Genomic DNA, 18,273 nt, shown 5'->3' with positions numbered 1-18,273 from the left:
TGAGTTCCATTTCAGGGTCCAGCGGTTCATAAGGTTAAAGTTTTCGACTGCTAGTTCTCTGAGCTGTGCGTAGGGTTGGGTTCTGTGATTTGAGCTTACGAATCTTAGGTTAGCTATGTCAGAATGGATTGGTAGTTGTTGATTTCCTTGTATCCTTTGGTGTTCTCTGACCAGAGCATTAAGACTGCAAAGCTATGCGGGAGCAATATGGCTTAGAATAGGAAAACACTGAGTTGATGTTGACTTTATAGTGCCTGAAATTATTCTCAAGGTATTGTTGAGTTGCACATCAATTTTCTTTACATGTGGACTATTTAGAAGATAGGAAACTTAAAAGGGTCCACCTTTTCAATACAAATAAATGTTATAGTTTATTTACAACATATATTTACACTTGGAACTAGTTTCGATGCTGTTTGGCATCATCTTCAGCCAAAATGTGGGAAATAGGCTAGCATGTAGACATTTATATTACAAGGTGTTACATTAGTGTGATTAAATGAGAGAACATGAAGACGCGAAGTACAATGTCAGTTTCAAAGTGGTCATGAAGGGTGAGTCAAAATTGTATAAACATGAGATAACATAATCACTTAAACAATAAAACATATAAACATATAAACTGTAACAAAACCATGCAGAAGTACGAGATGATTGGCATTGGAGATTTAAATTATTTCAGACACTCTTCCATTGAATGTTGCCTGCCGCGAGTGTAGTACAAAACATAGGTTATATTTCAATAAACACAATCTTCTCAAAAATGTACATAACATTATAAAAAATATTTGGGTTGAGGTGAAATTTGGCAGTTAGGGATTGAAATCACTTATTCAATAAGCGTCAATTCAAAAAACAGCTGTAAAGGGTGAGACAAGAATTGCACAAGCGTGAGTTTGGATTCGATAAATGCAAAAAACACATGAGACACACTCGAAAATGTAGGTTCGTGATGGATTTGGCACAAAAGGTCTGCGTTCAATCATTCGTTGAATGGCACCGGTGCGAGTGTAGTTCAAATGTGAGTTAGGATTTAACAGCCTCATAGAATTGCACGTGACATCTGAACTTATGTTGCGAGATGGACTTGACTGCCAGTCTCATGTGTTTTTTGCATTTATCGAATCCAAACTCACGCTTGTGCAATTCTTGTCTCACCCTTTACAGCTGTTTTTTGAATTGACGCTTATTGAATAAGTGATTTCAATCCCTAACTGCCAAATTTCACCTCAACCCAAATATTTTTTATAATGTTATGTACATTTTTGAGAAGATTGTGTTTATTGAAATATAACGTATGTTTTGTACTACACTCGCGGCAGGCAACATTCAATGGAAGAGTGTCTGAAATAATTTAAATCTCCAATGCCAATCATCTCGTACTTCTGCATGGTTTTGTTACAGTTTATATGTTTTATTGTTTAAGTGATTATGTTATCTCATGTTTATACAATTTTGACTCACCCTTCATGACCACTTTGAAACTGACATTGTACTTCGCGTCTTCATGTTCTCTCATTTAATCACACTAATGTAACACCTTGTAATATAAATGTCTACATGCTAGCCTATTTCCCACATTTTGGCTGAAGATGACGCCAAACAGCGTCGAAACTAGTTCCAAGTGTAAATATATGTTGTAAATAAACTATAACATTTATTTGTATTGAAAAGGTGGACCCTTTTAAGTTTCTTGTATTGAAAAGGTGGACCCTTTTAAGTTTCCTATCTTCCATTCTCAGTTCAATACGGACAAAAATGAAATTCTTTGATTTAAATGTGGACTGTTTAGCCAAACCTGGCCACAGTACTCAGCAACAGAAAATACTAGACCAATGGCTAAGCAGCAAAGGGTAATGGAACTTGATCCCCATGTTGTACCACACAGCTTGTGGAGAAGATTGTTCCGAGTATTCAGTTTTGCGACACTACACGTTAGGTGTTGCTTGAAGGATAGAATTCTGTCTACAGTAACTCCCAGGTACTTTGGAAATCTGCTGTGCCTTAACCCTAGAAGCGATAAACATTGCATTTGCAACGTTACTGACCTTTTCTGTAGTGATAGTGTCGCACTGTGCGACACAGTGCAATCATCATAGCGAATCGATAGAAATCGTTTAAAATCGATTGAATATAAATCAAAGTACATGGTTCTCGAAAGCAGACTTACTAACTTTGTACCTATTGCAATTTTGGTTTCCATAATGGGCTATTCTGAGCACTGATTGTAAAACAAAAATGAGGCATTCTTTTCATTTCATAGCTTTGGGTTGCCGTGCTTTACAGGTGAGGTCTACTTGAGGTTGCTGGTTATTTGTATTTGATATGTTGTTGTTTTATTGTATTTTCTAGTAAATGATGGATACTTATAGATCTAGTGACATTCGTGACTGGTTGGAAGATGATGAAGAAGAGGTGTTTGGCAGTAATAGTGATATTTTGGTAGAGGATTTGCCGTGTGATTATGACGAGGTTAGGGATCAAAATGACTTTGATGATGAAACTGAAGATGAAAACGAGGGAAATAGTGAAGATCCGGAAACCGAGCTTGACCATCGAAACTGGAAAAGAGCATATCCACCCAAACCCGAACTTGACATTACGAAAGAATTTCATGTACGGAACCCTGGAATTCTGACAAATGAGATCAATGATTTTTGACTGTGGACGTGTCAGGGCCACACATTAAAAATTTCCCGAAATTTGTGTGTGTGTGTATATATATATATATCTAGTTAGGGTAAACTTTTACATATTTTGTATATTTTGAAATATCAGTACAGTTATGGTTCATGTTTGTGGGTTACTGTAGTCACGTCCTAGTTCGTGAACCATGGGCAGCGGCTGAGTGGCCTAGTAAGTGGTCCTGAGAGTCGGGATACCAGTTACTATGGAATGGGAGTGGGCATCTCGGACATATTCTGAGTCATGGCCATCCTTGTGCTCAGGCGGCTAGGACTATACAATTCACCAGTGGTCCATAACCCGTTAGAGGAGAGATCCTCACTTGGACTATGTGCAAGTAGGGTAGCATCCTGCTTCATGAATTTACCGAGCTCGGAACATTTTAAGCAAGCCTCGGACCTATGGGAGTATCGGAGTCCCACTCCCATTTGACAGGCGAGGGACTCCTAGGAAACAACTTGGCGAATGAAATGGAATTCGATGGGGAGCTATCAATATTAATGGGGCTTATGGAAGAAAGAAGGTACAACTGGCTGCGTCAGCAAAGAGGATGGATCTGGATGTGCTAGCAGTAAGTGATATTCGGGTAAGGGGAGATAATGAGGAAGAGATAGGAGATTATAAAGTGTACTTGACGGGTGTTAGAAAGGGAAGGACAGAGTCTGGGGTAGGGCTCTTTATCAGGAATACCATTGCACGCAACATAGTTTCTGTTAGGCACGTAACTGAGCGAATGATGTGGGTAGATTTGTCAGTTGGAGGAATTAGGACAAGAATTGTGTCCGTGTATTCACCATGTGAGGGTGCAGATGAGGATGAAGTTGACAAGTTTTATGAAACCTTGAGTGACATCATGGTCAGGGTCAACAGCAAGGATAGAATAGTGCTAATGGGCAATTTTAATGCGAGAGTTGGGAATAGAACTGAAGGATACGAAAGGGTGATTGGTAAATGTGGGGAAGATATGGAAGCTAATAGGAATGGGAAGCGTTTGCTGGACTTCTGTGCTAGTATGGGTTTAGCTGTTACGAATACATTCTTCAAGCATAAGGCTATTCACCGCTACACATGGGAGGCTAGGGATACCAGATCCATAGTAGACTATATCTTAACTGACTTCGAATTCAGGAAATCTGTTAGGAATGTAAGATTTTTTCGTGGATTTTTCGATGATACAGACCACTATCTGATCTGTAGTGAACTAAGTATCTCTAGGCCTAGGGTAGAGAAAGTAAAATCTGTCTGCAAATGAATAAGGGTTGAAAATCTCCAGGACGAGGAAATTAGACAGAAGTACATGGATATGATTAGTGAGAAGTTTCGAACAGTAGACAGTAAGCAGGTTCAGGATATAGAAAGTGAATGGGTGGCATACAGGAATGCTGTAGTAGAAACAGCAAGAGAATGCCTAGGAACAACTGTGTGTAAAGATGGGAAAAGGCGAACATCTTGGTGGAATGATGAAGTGAGAGCAGCCTGTAAACGTTAAAAAAAGGCTTATCAGAAATGGCTCCAAAGAAGGGCCGAGGCAGGCAGGGATTTGTACATAGATGAAAGAAACAGAGTGAAACAAATAGTTGTTGAATCCAAAAAGAAGTCCTGGGAAGATTTTTGTAATAACCTGGAAAGGCTAGGTCAAGCAGCAGGGAAACCTTTCTGGACAGTAATAAAGAATCCTAGGAAGAGAGGGAAAAAGGAAACAGTGTTTTGAGTAATTCAGGTGAACTCATAATAGATCCCACTGGAGAGGTGGAGAGAATATTTTGAACATGTTCTCAATGTAAAAGCAAAAAATCCTGGTGACGTTGCAAACAGCCAAGCTCATGGGGAGGAGGAAAATGATGTTGGTGAAATTATGCTTGAGGAAGTGGAAAGGATAGTAAATAAACTCCATTGTCATAAGGCAGCAGGAATAGATGAAATTAGACCTCAAATGGTGAAGTATAGTGGAAAGGTAGGGATGAAATGGCTTCATAGAGTAGTAAGATTAACATGGAGTGTTGGTAAGGTACCTTCAGATTGGACAAAAGCAGTAATTGCACTTATCTATAAGCAAGGGAACAGGAAGGATTGCAACAACTATCGAGGTATCTCATTGATTAGTATACCAGGCAAAGTATTCACTGGCATCTTGGAAGCAAGGGTGCGATCAGTCGTTCAGAGGAAGTTGGATGAAAACCAGTGTGGTTTCAGACCACAGAAAGTCTGTCAAGATCAGATTTTCAGTATGCGCCAGGTAATTGAAAAATGCTACGAGAGGAATAGGCAGTTGTGTTTATGTTTCATAGATCTAGAGAAAGCATACGACAGGGTACCGAGAGAAAAGATGTTCACTATACTGGGGGACTATGGAATTAAAGGTAGATTATTAAAATCAATCAAAGGCATTAATGTTGACAATTGGGCTTCAGTGAGAATTGATGGTAGAATGAGTTCTTGGTTCAGGGTACTTACAGGGGTTAGACAAGGCTGTAATCTTTCACCTTTGCTGTTCGTAGTTTACATGGATCATCTGCTGAAAGGTATAAAATGGCAGGGAGGGATTCAGTTAGGTGGAAATGTAGTAAGCAGTTTGGCCTATGCTGACGACTTGGTCTTAATGGCAGACTGTGCCGAAAGGCTGCAGTCTAATATCTTGGAACTTGAAAATAGGTGCAATGAGTATGGTATGAAAATTAGCCTCTCGAAGACTAAATTGATGTCAGTAGGTAAGAAATTCGACAGAATTGAATGTCAGATTGGTGATACAAAGCTAGAACAGGTCAATAATTTCAAGTATATAGGTTGTGTGTTCTCCCAGGATGGTAATATAGTAAGTGAGATCGAATCAAGGTGTAGTAAAGCTAATGCAGTGAGCTCGCAATTGCGATCAGCAGTATTCTGTAAGAAGGAAGTCAGCTCCCAGACGAAACTATCTTTACATCGGTCTGTTTTAGGACCAACTTTGCTTTACGGGAGCGAAAGCTGGGTGGACTCAGGATATCTTATTCATAAGTTAGAAGTAACAGACATGAAAGTAGCAAGAATGATTGCTGGTACAAACCGGTGGGAACAATGGCAGGAGGGTACTCGAAATGAGGAGATAAAGGCTAATTTAAGAATGAACTCGATGGATGAAGCTGTGCGCATAAACCGGTTTCAGTGGTGGGGTCATGTGAGGTGATTGGAGGAGGATAGGTTTCCTAGGAAAATAATGGACTCTGCTATGGAGGGTAAGAGAAGTAAAGGGAGACCAAGACAACGATGGTTAGACTCGGTTTCTAAAAGATAAGAGGTATAGAAGGTATAGAGGTATAGAACTAAATGAGGCCACAACACTAGTTGCAAATCGAGGATTGTGGCGACGTTTAGTAAATTCTCAGAGGCTTGCAGACTGAATGCTGAAAGGCATAACAGTCTATAATGATAATGTATGTATGTATGTATGTATGTATGTATGTATGTATGTATGTATGTATGTATGTATGTTATATTTTTCAGTGGTTTCCTGACATTAAATTTTGAAAAATAATTTTTCTTTTTTCACTTTTTCTTTCTAGTTTGAGTCTTACTCACTGAAACACGATCAAAAAATATTTTTGTCAAATAGGTACAATGCTGCTGTTTTCCTGAGTGAAATGATATGAAATATGTAATGATTACCTTTGTTTTTCATGTCTTAATTGTTTTATCAATACATGACTGTAATATAGCAGGGAAACACATATCACTTAAGAGAAAAATGCCTATCAGTTCTAGGGTTAATAATGTATGTAAAAAAAAGACATTGACAATGTTGGTCAACATGCTGTTCATATGGTGGGCTATGGTTTTACAGGGAATCACACAAAGAAATTTATATACTAGTCCCTCTCTCCAGGTAGTAGTGTATGCAGCTTTTAAATCAATAAATGCCACATATATAAGTCTTAAGGCGTAACTGGAATCCTGTTTCTAAATTGTAGTTAGGGACAATACCTGGTCAGTGCAGCTGTGTTGGGTTCTAAAGCCAGCCTGTTCAATAGGGATGTGTTCAAGTAGAGTGGGAGCAATTCTATTAAAGAGAAGTCATTCCAACAGCTTGTAGTAAACACTCAGTAATGCAATTGTTCAATAACTGTCAGGTTTATCAGTAGGTTTCCAGGATTTCAGAATGGCAATAATTTTTGTTATTTGAAGATAAGGGAGCTTACAACTTTGAAGAATATTGGCATAAAACCTACTCACCCACAAGCAAGTATTCTTCCCACAATTGATTAAGTAGTTGGGGAGAATTCCATCAAACCCAAGAGCTTTACCAGCTTTCATATACACGAGACCTCTTTCGATAATACCAATATAAATGGTCCTGAGTTAGCTGGAAAATTTATAATGTTCAATAATGGACCATTTATATTAGTATTATAAATTTACTCATTCAGGACAAATATTTTAGGTTCCCTATGGGAACCAACATCTATATCACCTCTTTTGATGTCGCCAATGGTGAAGGGCTTGAAGTATTCTGAATACAGTAAACAATTTGCCTTTAGTTTCTTAAGCTCTTTCTTAACATGTTTAACAGATTCTTATACAAACAGAATGCACATCATTGCTAACACTGGATGAGAACAGTGAAACATTCTTAGTAGAGCTCTTTACATACACAGTTATTCCAGTTATGCATAATGGTATGTAGTCTGGGATTTTACTTTGTTAGCGGAGCTGGTCTTCGTCTGCTGCATGGGTTTCCTGGAGAATTACAATATCAGCTTTCTTACCTCTTAGGAGCTTGGACAGAAACTGACATTTAAATCTATATTAAATTCTATATTCATTTGACATATTTTTACACATGGTCTAAGTCATCTTGCGGTTGGGTCCTGAAAAGGACCGTTAGGCTTTTCCTTCATATTTGTAATTCTTTGCCAGGAGATTGCGAGGGTTGTCAAGCTGCCAATTCTGATGTTCAGTTCAATACTGGAAATCGAATCCATGTACCTATGCAGAGGCACCTTGTGCAGAAATCAATTCAGCCCCAACAACGTTGGAATGGTGATACCCTTGCTATATAATAAAAATCTTCCGGGCTGTTATGCGGTGGTCCACTCCTCTCGCTTCTCCCAGACGTTTCGACTACTGCTGCGGTAGTCATCTTCTGTGGCATTGTGTAGATACGCTCTCCTGTATCCCACTGGCGACTCCCCACCAAAACGTAAACTCATCCACGCTCACTCATATAATACAAAGAGTGCAAACAGAACAACAGGTAGTTCTCAAGAGGATAGGAGTAACGCTAGACAATTACGCAGCAGAAAGAAAAGTAAATGACAATTCTTTCGATAAGAAGTTTATACAGAATTATAATCAAAACTGTAAACATATTTTTTTAAATCTTTCATTACAGATATACCAACGAGCCCAATTTGGAACATATGAGAACCATTCAAATTCTACCTCACATTAGAAATTGTTTATTCACCAACAAGTTTGTTCATGAACAATATTCTCGTATTGACAACATAAAATTAATGCCAATACATTTTGTACAAATGTTACTCCAGCAACATCGAGAACAAGTTAAATGTTCATAACATAGGCAATCATCAACTGTAGAAAATTGTTAATATAGTTAACGAAGTTTCAATGACAATCATACAAACCAAGCAACATTGAATCAATACAATTAGCCAGATCTCAACGGGTTTTTTAAAAATAATTTTAAAGGATGTTCACCAGATGAGTTTCGTCAATAAAATGTTAGACTTAGATAGATTTTTGACAAATATGTTTTAACTTAAAGACATAATTTTATTGTTATACGACTTGTAAAATATTATAAGATTTGTTGAAAAAAGGTGATAGAAAGAAATGTACCAACTACGGAGGTATAACTCTGCTGTCACATGGCCTCAAAATCTACAAATCCATCCTTGAGAGCAGGATTAGAAAATATGTTGAATCTACACTTGAGGAGGAACAACATGGATTTAGACCTCATAGATCTACTATAGACCTCATTTTTGCCACCAGAATGCTCTATGAGAAGTATTGGGAGAAAGGTAAAACACCTATAACTGTTTTTCTGGACATTGAGAAAACCTATGACTATGTACCACACAGGCATGTATGGGAATGTTTGAGACATAAGAAAGTGCCTGATGACATCATAGCACGAGTACAACGATTATATGATGAAACCAAGTGTTGTGTCCAGGTCCAGGATGGAAGATCAGGTTGGTTTGAAACGAAGAGTGGAGTCCAGCAAGGAAGTTGTCTTTCACCACTTCTCTTCATAATCATAATGGATGAAGTTTTAAAAGTGGTTAAGAGAAAGGATCCAACAACTAATGGCCTGGTTTTTTCTGATGATGTAATGGTATGGGGTGAGATAGAAGCGGAAGTACAAACTAGACTAGATCTCTGGCATGAAGCTTTTACAACCTTTGGTCTCAAAATCAGCAAAACGAAGGCAGTTGGCTTGGTGATGAGTACAAACTCTCCAACTGTTCATCTAAGAATTGGAGATGAGGAGATGGATATTGTAGACAACTTCCAGTATTTAGGTAATGTTCTGTCATCAGACAATACCATACATCAAGAGATTAGTAACAGAATACAGAAAGCTTCCAAATTCTATCACGCTGTACGTCAAATACTTTGGGATGAAACATTTCCATTAGTTTCCAAGATCAGCTTGTACAAAAAATTATCTAGTACCTATACTGACGTATGGCGTGGAAGCAGCAACACTTACTGGACCAACAAAGAGTCGTCTTCAGGCAACAGAAATGAACTTTCTCCATTCTTGTCTACAAAAAAAAAAATGGATAAAATAAGGAATGTGGATATCCGACAACAGCTTGGATTGGAAAGAAGCTTGCTGGAGACTCCAGAAGTGAAGAGATTGCAATAGTATGGTCACGTGAAAAGAATGAACCCTCACAGGACTCCTCGAACATACTTTGACCACAGTGTTCCTGGGAAGAGACTAAGAGGAAGACCTCGTGATGTTTGGGAAAAACAGCTAATGATGGACCTTGAAATAAGAGATGCGAACTAGTGTCGCGTATATAAGCAGCATCTGTGGATGGATAGAACAAACTGGAGGAGGCTCGTACACAACCGCACCCGGCTTTCTGGAGTGAAGAAATGATGATGATGATGATGATGATGATGATGATGTCAATCAGGTTTACAAGCATAATTTAATCCAATAGAATAGATTCATGATCTTATATAACCTTAAGTAAATGATAATTGGCTGATGATGCTCACGACAAAGGAGCGAAACACGAACCATATCAACAACTTAATAAATATTTAAGTTTTTATTACGTTTTTATTGTATTGAAAAGGTGGTATTTAACAAAATTATAAGAATTTGTATCACAATTCACACCCGAGAAACAGTGAGGCTTTGCCGATTTTCTGATCATAATAATTTTTAGTTTTTTGGTTCCTGTCAGTTTAGCTCGCGCATCACCGTAACTCTTTACTTGCTAACTGTTCCTCACAAACCACAAATGCTGTATTGCACAGTTAATGTTGCACAAAATTTGAGTTACAAAGTATTTTTTGCTTAGAGAAATTAAGAAACTGAATTTCGAGTAATAGAGAAATAAATACATGTGAAGAATAGGACAGACAGCCGAGAAATTTAAGTTACTTCAAGATAAAATTCGAGTAATGGAGGTTCGAGATATCGAGGTATAAGCTATAGTGAACCTAAATGTCTGGTCCCGATTCAAATACCTTATAATACATACTAACAATTTTGCTTTTATTGGAGCTACCTCTTTGGTTATAAAGAACACAAAAATAAAAAAAAGGAAAAGGAGAGGAAGGAAAAAGGATGCTATACATTACATTGCATTCTAAAATAATGTCTTTTTCTCCTACATAAAATTGGTTTACAGAAGAAAAACATTCTTGTCTTCCTTCTTTTGCTAAAATTGAGAACAAAAGGAGCTTCAGGAGTTGTGGCAAGAGACTCACCCTACTAATCTCCGAACAAAAGACGACCTGTCTGCCATGTCATAAATTCTACTAAATTCTACCTTTGTCAATGTATTGACCATACTGGACACATCTGGGTCACTAGGTAGGTAAGAAGGAGAGCCGTTCAATGAACGCTTCTGCCTGTGTCCTCCTGCTTTGTCTTCTAAGCAGATGAGGCCAATGAGTGTCAGATAAAATCGAAGACCACCTACCCTCCTGCCTAATTGCTGGGGTGATAGTGGGAGTAGTACCCTAGCCGAGGGATCAGTGGTGGCACTGTTATTCAGTCAGTTACACTACAGCAAATGATTTCTTTGGAAGACAAAGCGAATATTATTGGTGACATTGAGTATGGACTTTCCCCAAGCTGTTGTGAGTTGAAAGTATGAGTTAAGCATATCACTTGTTTATCTCATTCTTCCTGAAAGATGATTTTCAGTTATAAAGAATTTTGACTATAGTGAACCAAATATTTGAGCCCATTATTACAAGTATGTTTATAGTGTTGTAATTTATATTGAAACTAGCTGATGTACCCGTGCTTCGCTACGGGATTCTCAGAAAGACTGAGTTTGTGGTTTTCCTAATTGAAATCAACATAAGTCATTACAAAAACGTAAGTATGAATGTAGCGATTAAAAGCAATGCTATCATATAAAATACTCGATCAAATGGAAAGCCGCACGTTTTATCACTTTTAATGAACAGTGCTGCGGTTAGATTATGGTGCCAATCTAATAGTCCAAAGTTCCAGAGCTGGGATGACCAGGCCGCAGATTGCCATGAACACTCATCTGCCATTATTCCGCTAAATATGCACACTGTTCATTCCAATCAGTGCCTCAGAGTAGGGATTGAATAGCCCGAATGCTATGATAATCCAGTGTGTTACGTACCAGTAGTATCAGAAAATTTATAAACCAGGGGAATGGCATGCCAAAGAAGAAAGTTATCTAACTCCCCAGCTACTTCCCATCAATATTCAGGCAGGCTGTTACACTCTGTACGACTGGGCGAGTTGACCGTGTGGTTAGCGGTGCGCAGCTTTGAGCTTGCATCCGAGAAATAGTGGATTCGAACCCCATTGTCGGCAGCACTGAAGATGGCATTCCGTGGTTTCCCACTTTCACACCAATCAAATGCTGGGCCTGTACCTTAATTAAGGCCTAAGGCACTCCTAGCCCTTTCCTATCCCATCGTCGCCATAAAACCTATCTATGTCGGTGCGACGTAATTCAAATAAAAAATACTCTGTACGCAGCAGTAGTCCTATCTACGAGAGATGAGGGGCAACAGAAGACACAAAGCACATCACGACAAACAATGGTCAGTGTAATGTTATTGTTGATCAGTGTTTGGAGCTTTCTATATTGTAGGCCTTCACATTTAGTTTTCTTTCGACTCTGTGATTTGTAAAATATTTTATACCGTAAACTGTAGTTTCTTATTCTCTGACTTACGTTGCGATTTTAATTAAATACTGTTTACCCATTTTCTCATTACTCAGCGCTGATATGGACTTAGTAACAAAAATCCAAATTCATGATCATAGCCAGTACGGTAACAATGTATGAGACATGAATAATAGGAAATTTAAGACTATATAACCTTAGTTATGTAGCATTCATCAATTACACCTCTAATAAGAAATATTTGAGAATTACATTTTAGCGTGAATAAAATAATTTACAGCCTAGACTCTAGCGACTTATTTCCTGACTTTGCATACCGATTTTCATCAAGATAGGACTACCAATAACAATATTTGAGAATTAAATTTTAGGCCTTCCCCTAAACTACCATTTTTCTCAGCGTGAATACAATTATTGATAGCCTAGATTGTAGCATCTTATTCCCCAACTTTGCATACCCATTTTTTTAAAAATACGACTACTAATAACATGCATAGTTGAGAATTCAATTTTAGGCCTTCCCTTAAACTACCATTTCACTCAGCGTGAGTAAAATTATTTATAGCCTAGATTGTAGAGGCTCATCCCCCGACTTCACACACCGATTTTCATTAGACCACTAATAACATAAATAGTTGAGACTTCAATTTTAGGCCTTCCCCTAAACTACCATTTTACTCGGCGTGAGTAAAATGATCTATAGCCTAGATTGTAGAGGCTCGTCCCCCGACTTCACATACCGATTTTCATTAAATTCTCTTCAACCGTTTTCTCGTGATGCGTGTACAGACAGACAGACAGACAGACAGACAGACAGACAGACAGACAGACAGACAGACAGACAGACAGACAGACAGACAGACAGACAGACAGACAGACAGAAATTATGGAAAAGTAAAAAGTACATTTTCTTGTTACTATGAACATGACTGATACAGAAATACCATTATTTTCAAATTCTGAGCAATGTACAGACAAAACTCTTATTTTTTATATATATAGATTTTGACAGACAGTAAAATGGAACTTTAAAAATTTCCAGTAAAGTCGAGACTGGAAAGTATGGCTTCCTTTTTTTAAAAAGAAAGTTTTTGTATTCACAATGCATGTGAGGGGCACTAATTTTGACTTCAGAAATGATTCATATATTCAGGAACACTGACCCTTTGGTGAGACAGAAGCAATGATGTCAACAGGCTGTCATGCCCAAGCTTCAACATAGTTATCTTCTTTTAGCAGAAAGAAAGTTTTTAAAACTTGGAACATGCTGGAATATATTTCTTATCAGACTCTTTTTGTTTCATGTTTCAGTGAACAACAGACTCGAATTAACAAAGATGCAAAGGGTAAAGTTGTTCCAGGACATCGAGGTTGGCGCAGGTAAGTTATCTGTATGGTAACTAATTATTATCTTGTTCTGCCTGTAGGCTTATATTTGTGCATTTGTCATCAAGATCTCATGGTGTGGATCTCATTTCTTCCTCCATTTTAGCATTAATTCAAACAAATACTGCACATCACCATTACCAGACACACGGTGCTAAAATGCGTGACAGCTTCTACTAGAATTACAAGCAGTCTGTGCTGTTGCAACAGTTTGGTGCTTGGAAGACTGATTGCTGCCTGTATGATTACTAGCAGGTGTTTTTAATTTATAATGTGCTATAAAGCTTGAAAGGTGTGTTTGGTATATTTTTGCAAGGATTATCAGTGACAGTGTGAACGTCCATAATTTTTCACGTTTCCACAAGATAAAGGATTGTTGTCCGATTAGGAGAAAAATTCTTACTCAATAGGAATAATTTCAGTTTCAGTCTTATATTAGTCCATATGTTTTGGCTATTTAATATTGTTACACCTTTGTATTCCAGTCTTGCAGTTGTGTTGAGTGGGCTTGTTTAAGCTGAAGGGCAGATTTAGACACTTTATTCAAGAAATATTGTGTTGAGAAACTGAATAACAATAAGATTTGTGCAAAATATTTCCAGCCATCGGATTTAAGAAATCCCAGTTCAGCCAGCTAAGGGAAGAATCATTTTTATTCATTCCATTTAATATCACATGTAATGCTCATCTTACTAGTATGGTATCAAAGATGGTCTCCACACAAAAGAAAAGAATGGGAGAAGACGCTGAAGAAGCTGAACATTCCTGTGGCAAAATTGAAGGCCATTCTGTACGTGAAACAGGTGGTAAAGGTGTAGTTGAATTTTATAACCTTCCGTGGTGAGGAAATAATTTAGTGTAGTGTTGCTCAGCAAGAAATCTAGGGTTTGAGTGCTTTCAGGCTGATTTTAAAATCTCTTTATTTTCGCATTGTTAAATCCCCTGAGATAGCTCAATAAACCAGAAAATAATTTTTAGATGTACTGTATGTTCAGTCCTCAGCCGGAAGGCTGGTTGGATCCTCAACAGCTCTGCCATCAGCTGCCGTAGATGGCGTAGGCATGACTGAAGAGGCATACTAGGGAAATGAGGAGTGTGGTAATTTCCTGTTGCTTTCCTCACTGAGCCAGAAGTTGCTGTTGCATAGCAGTCTGTTGAGGCCACTGAAAAGCATGCACCAACCAACCTTATGAGCAACATTTTCGTACCATACATAGCAGGGACTAGCTGCATAAGGAATGGCATTACTAGCATCGCTCTTACCTCGGTCACTTTCATATTGTAAAGCCACAACTGTTAATGTATCATGAATCTTCATGCCAATTAAAAATTGAAAAGTGAGGAAAAGGAAAGAATGATCTGCCGCATGTTCATCGAATTATTCCTGTATTTCTAGTACATATTCATTAGCTCATCGCTGATGTTCAAGATTAGCAGGAAATCATATGTCACCTGCAGCGCTGGCTGTGAACAGCATCATCACCTGGATAGCAGCGGCACTCTTCAGTCATTCACATACTGAGTGAAGCGAGTGTCTGGTGTTTGCATTGTACAGTATTTGATTGAAACATAGTTACCTTATCTGAATCAGGAGAAGAGTTGGAAGATATGCAGTGGAACCTTGATTCTCTGTTTTTGGAAGGACCGTGGAAAAAATACGTACAACACGGGAAAACAGAAAATTCAGGAACGAATTTAAACCATCGACAATTTGGTTAAACATCACAAAAGTGTAATATTTATAATTATAATCTTATAAACACTCCTAAACCAAACCAAACTACAGTTCTAATGGACCTTCGCCTACCAAGTGACCGCTGCTAAGCCCGAAGGCCTGCAGAAAATGAGGTGACGCATGGTCATTGTGATGAATCCTCTCGGCCATTGTTCCTGGCTCTCTAGACTGGGGATTGCCTTTGTTTTATTAGGACCTATTTCGATTTGGATATGGTTACATTAAATCAATAAAAGTAAATATTCACCTTTTTGATATTTATATTTGCTTTAAGCAAATTAATTATTTATAGAACATGTTTTGTTCCTTGGAAACATCTTCAGCTGTGTTACAATGCATAGGTAAAATTACAAAGAATTTTTCATCTTCTCAAACAACATCATAAAAAGTACCATGTTATGTTTTAAAACTATTTGAATTTAAAAGATAAAAATAATTAAAGTCTGTGAGGAGGTTTGAGTGGGGCAGTGAAATGGGAAGGGAAATGGATCTACTTTTTTCTAACCTATTTTAAAACAATTTGTTTTCACTTGAATAGATGTTACAATATTTTTTTTGTTTCCAACACTTTTGTTCACTGTGATGTGTAAAATGAGTCTCATTAATTCTGTTTATTGCAGGATCCCTGAAGCTAATTGATATCTTATTGTTGTTATTATGAAAAGAGCTTCCCCGAAATCTGCAATGAAATAAAACTGGGGGATTGCTTTTGTATTATTGTCTATTAAAATCTGCACAAGGGAACCTAGTGGGTTTGAACTTGACAGGAAACTGGATTTCTGAAATGTTGAAAACATGTACATTCCCCACCCCTTGCCGTACAATGTTGGCATGTAAGGGATCTCTGGTGACACATGGACTGTTAACATAACAAAATTAATTAAAACTTAGCATTAAGTTCCCGTTCTTGTTTTTCTGCTGTATGTTATAGTAAAATGAGATTTCAAAATTGACTTGCAGGTACTAGTACTGTTGTACCTTTACAGAGAGATCCAGTGAACTGTGAACTGGCTGGTGTTTTGCCACTGGGTGCATGTGCGTCCAGCTGGTGACTGGGACAAGATTGTGTTAGCTGCTCACTTTTAGTGTGGATCTGAAAATAATTTACTTCAGTTCAGTTATTATGCGTGGTGTGTTTTGTTCTCAATATAATCAACCATGTTGACATATCCTTGCCCACATGTCCTTCCTTCTCTTAATATGAACATTTCATCTGTTCTCTGAACAGGAAAATGGTTTTGCTGGTTTAATCTCACCTTCAGGTACCCTCCAATCCTGAATTTTTTTTTTTAAAGATACGTCTGTCTAGGACGTTGTGTTCCATTATCCACAACGTGTATTTATTTATGATTCGTATGTGCTAATTTAGCTCGTCAGATTCAAAAACAATTTACAGAAAGATCCCCGGGTGTAAAAGTTCCCTGTCATACAACAGTGCATAATCTTTATCATAAATTTCAGGCCATGGGTAGTATTCATATAAGAAACCTAAGATGCAGGGAAAGTTCTCACTGAAGAAACATACGATGGCATCCGTCACCATTTGTAGAATCCCCTAAAAATAAAAATAAAATCACTTAACACATCTTTCACAACAAACAGGAATTTCTTGTGGTTGTGTACAAAGAGCTACTAAATTGTTTAAGTTAAATCTTTATATAAAAATATGTGGCAAGTGATCTTCAACCTGGCAATCCTGTACATAGATGCGCATTTTATGAGTGGAGTCTGAAATGGTTTTTAGAATGGAGAAGTAGACCCATATTTAATATTTTCCTTAGACAAAGCCTGGTTCCACCTTCTTGATTATGTGTGTACACAAAATAATCGTCATTGGAGTGCTGCCAAACCTGATATTGTTTGTGTAGTACCCTTCCATGATGAAATCATTTGTGTATGGTTCTCCATGAGTGGCAAAAGAAGTATAGGGGCCAATTTCTTTCAGAGACGACAGTTGGTTCTGCTATATATGTGAATTCAGTTCCCCCTTCCCTGCTTTTTATTTTTTTAAGAATTAACCAACAGGGAGCACAGTTTTGGCAGTTTTTCAACAAGACTCTGCCACAGCTCATACGGCAAGTATATTGAAGAGAGAAATAAAAGAGTATTTCAGAACGACAGAGTCATTAGTACGGATTTGTGGCCTTCTTGGACCCCCTTGCAACTTTTAACCCTTACAAGACAAACCTGCATTCCTTGGAAGAATTCCTATGTATTATTTTCTAGGAAATAGCCAGTTCAATATAAATTACAGTGCATGATGGGTAGTTTTTTAAAAGGTGCCCAAAAAAATGGGCTGGGCAATGACAGTGGCCAGTTTCAGCATCTCTTTTCATAAATTTTGTAATTAAAATTTCTTGAAATAGTTATGGTAACTGTTAGAGCCACTTTATTGTGCATACAGCTGGCAATGAGTACCGCTCTGTTCATAGTTCATTGGATCTCGCTTTGATTGATGTTTTTTGTTTAAAGGGGCCTAACATCGAGGTCATCAGCCCCTAATGGTACGAAATGAGATGAGAAATTAAAAGTCTAAAATCCTCCACTGACCAGAATTCAAAGCGTGAGGACGAAAAATGAATGAATGGATGGATATGAATTTAAAACGATCAGTGAATCCGACCCACAGTGCCTCACATGCACAGAAGCTCGCACAAAACAATAGTATTACGGACCAAGGGACTGCTTATAAAGCACGATGCTGAATCGATTATGCTTGTTGTCGAAACAGGTCCAAAATCTAGGTCATCGGCCCCTCATAATGGTATTTATCGCTAGAAAAGTAGAACCATGCTATTTGTCATGTTGCGGTACTAATCAAGAGTAGCATAGACTCGCGGTATTCCACACATTGTTGTACTACTCACAGGTAATGAAATTCGCACGTGTATTACAGACCTACTTTGTTTTGCACATTGCGGCGCCATTGACAGGCAACACAAACCTATGGTGTTCATCACCTAAGTGTACTATCCACAGGGACTTGTACTATCCCGTGGTGTTCCTCATATAGTGGATACTAATCATAGGCAAGGCCGAACCATGGGTTCTATCATCCCATGGTGTCGCTCATGTAGTGCTACTAATCACAGGTAG

General features: G+C 38.0%; 1 protein-coding gene across 1 annotated transcript in view; it reads left to right on the top strand.

Moving 5' to 3' along the window:
• The window catches only part of LOC136865972 (serine-rich adhesin for platelets), a 211,432-nt gene that overhangs the window by 91,568 nt on the left and 101,591 nt on the right, over nt 1–18,273 (top strand). The window contains exon 6 of the mRNA XM_067142550.2: nt 13,368–13,436. Within this exon, the coding sequence (XP_066998651.2) occupies nt 13,368–13,436 (69 nt within the window). The remainder of the gene's footprint in view (nt 1–13,367; nt 13,437–18,273) is intronic.

Source organism: Anabrus simplex, chromosome 3, assembly GCF_040414725.1.
Source record: "Anabrus simplex isolate iqAnaSimp1 chromosome 3, ASM4041472v1, whole genome shotgun sequence".
Lineage (NCBI taxonomy): Eukaryota > Metazoa > Arthropoda > Insecta > Orthoptera > Tettigoniidae > Anabrus > Anabrus simplex.
This window is presented reverse-complemented; position numbering and strand designations above follow the sequence as displayed.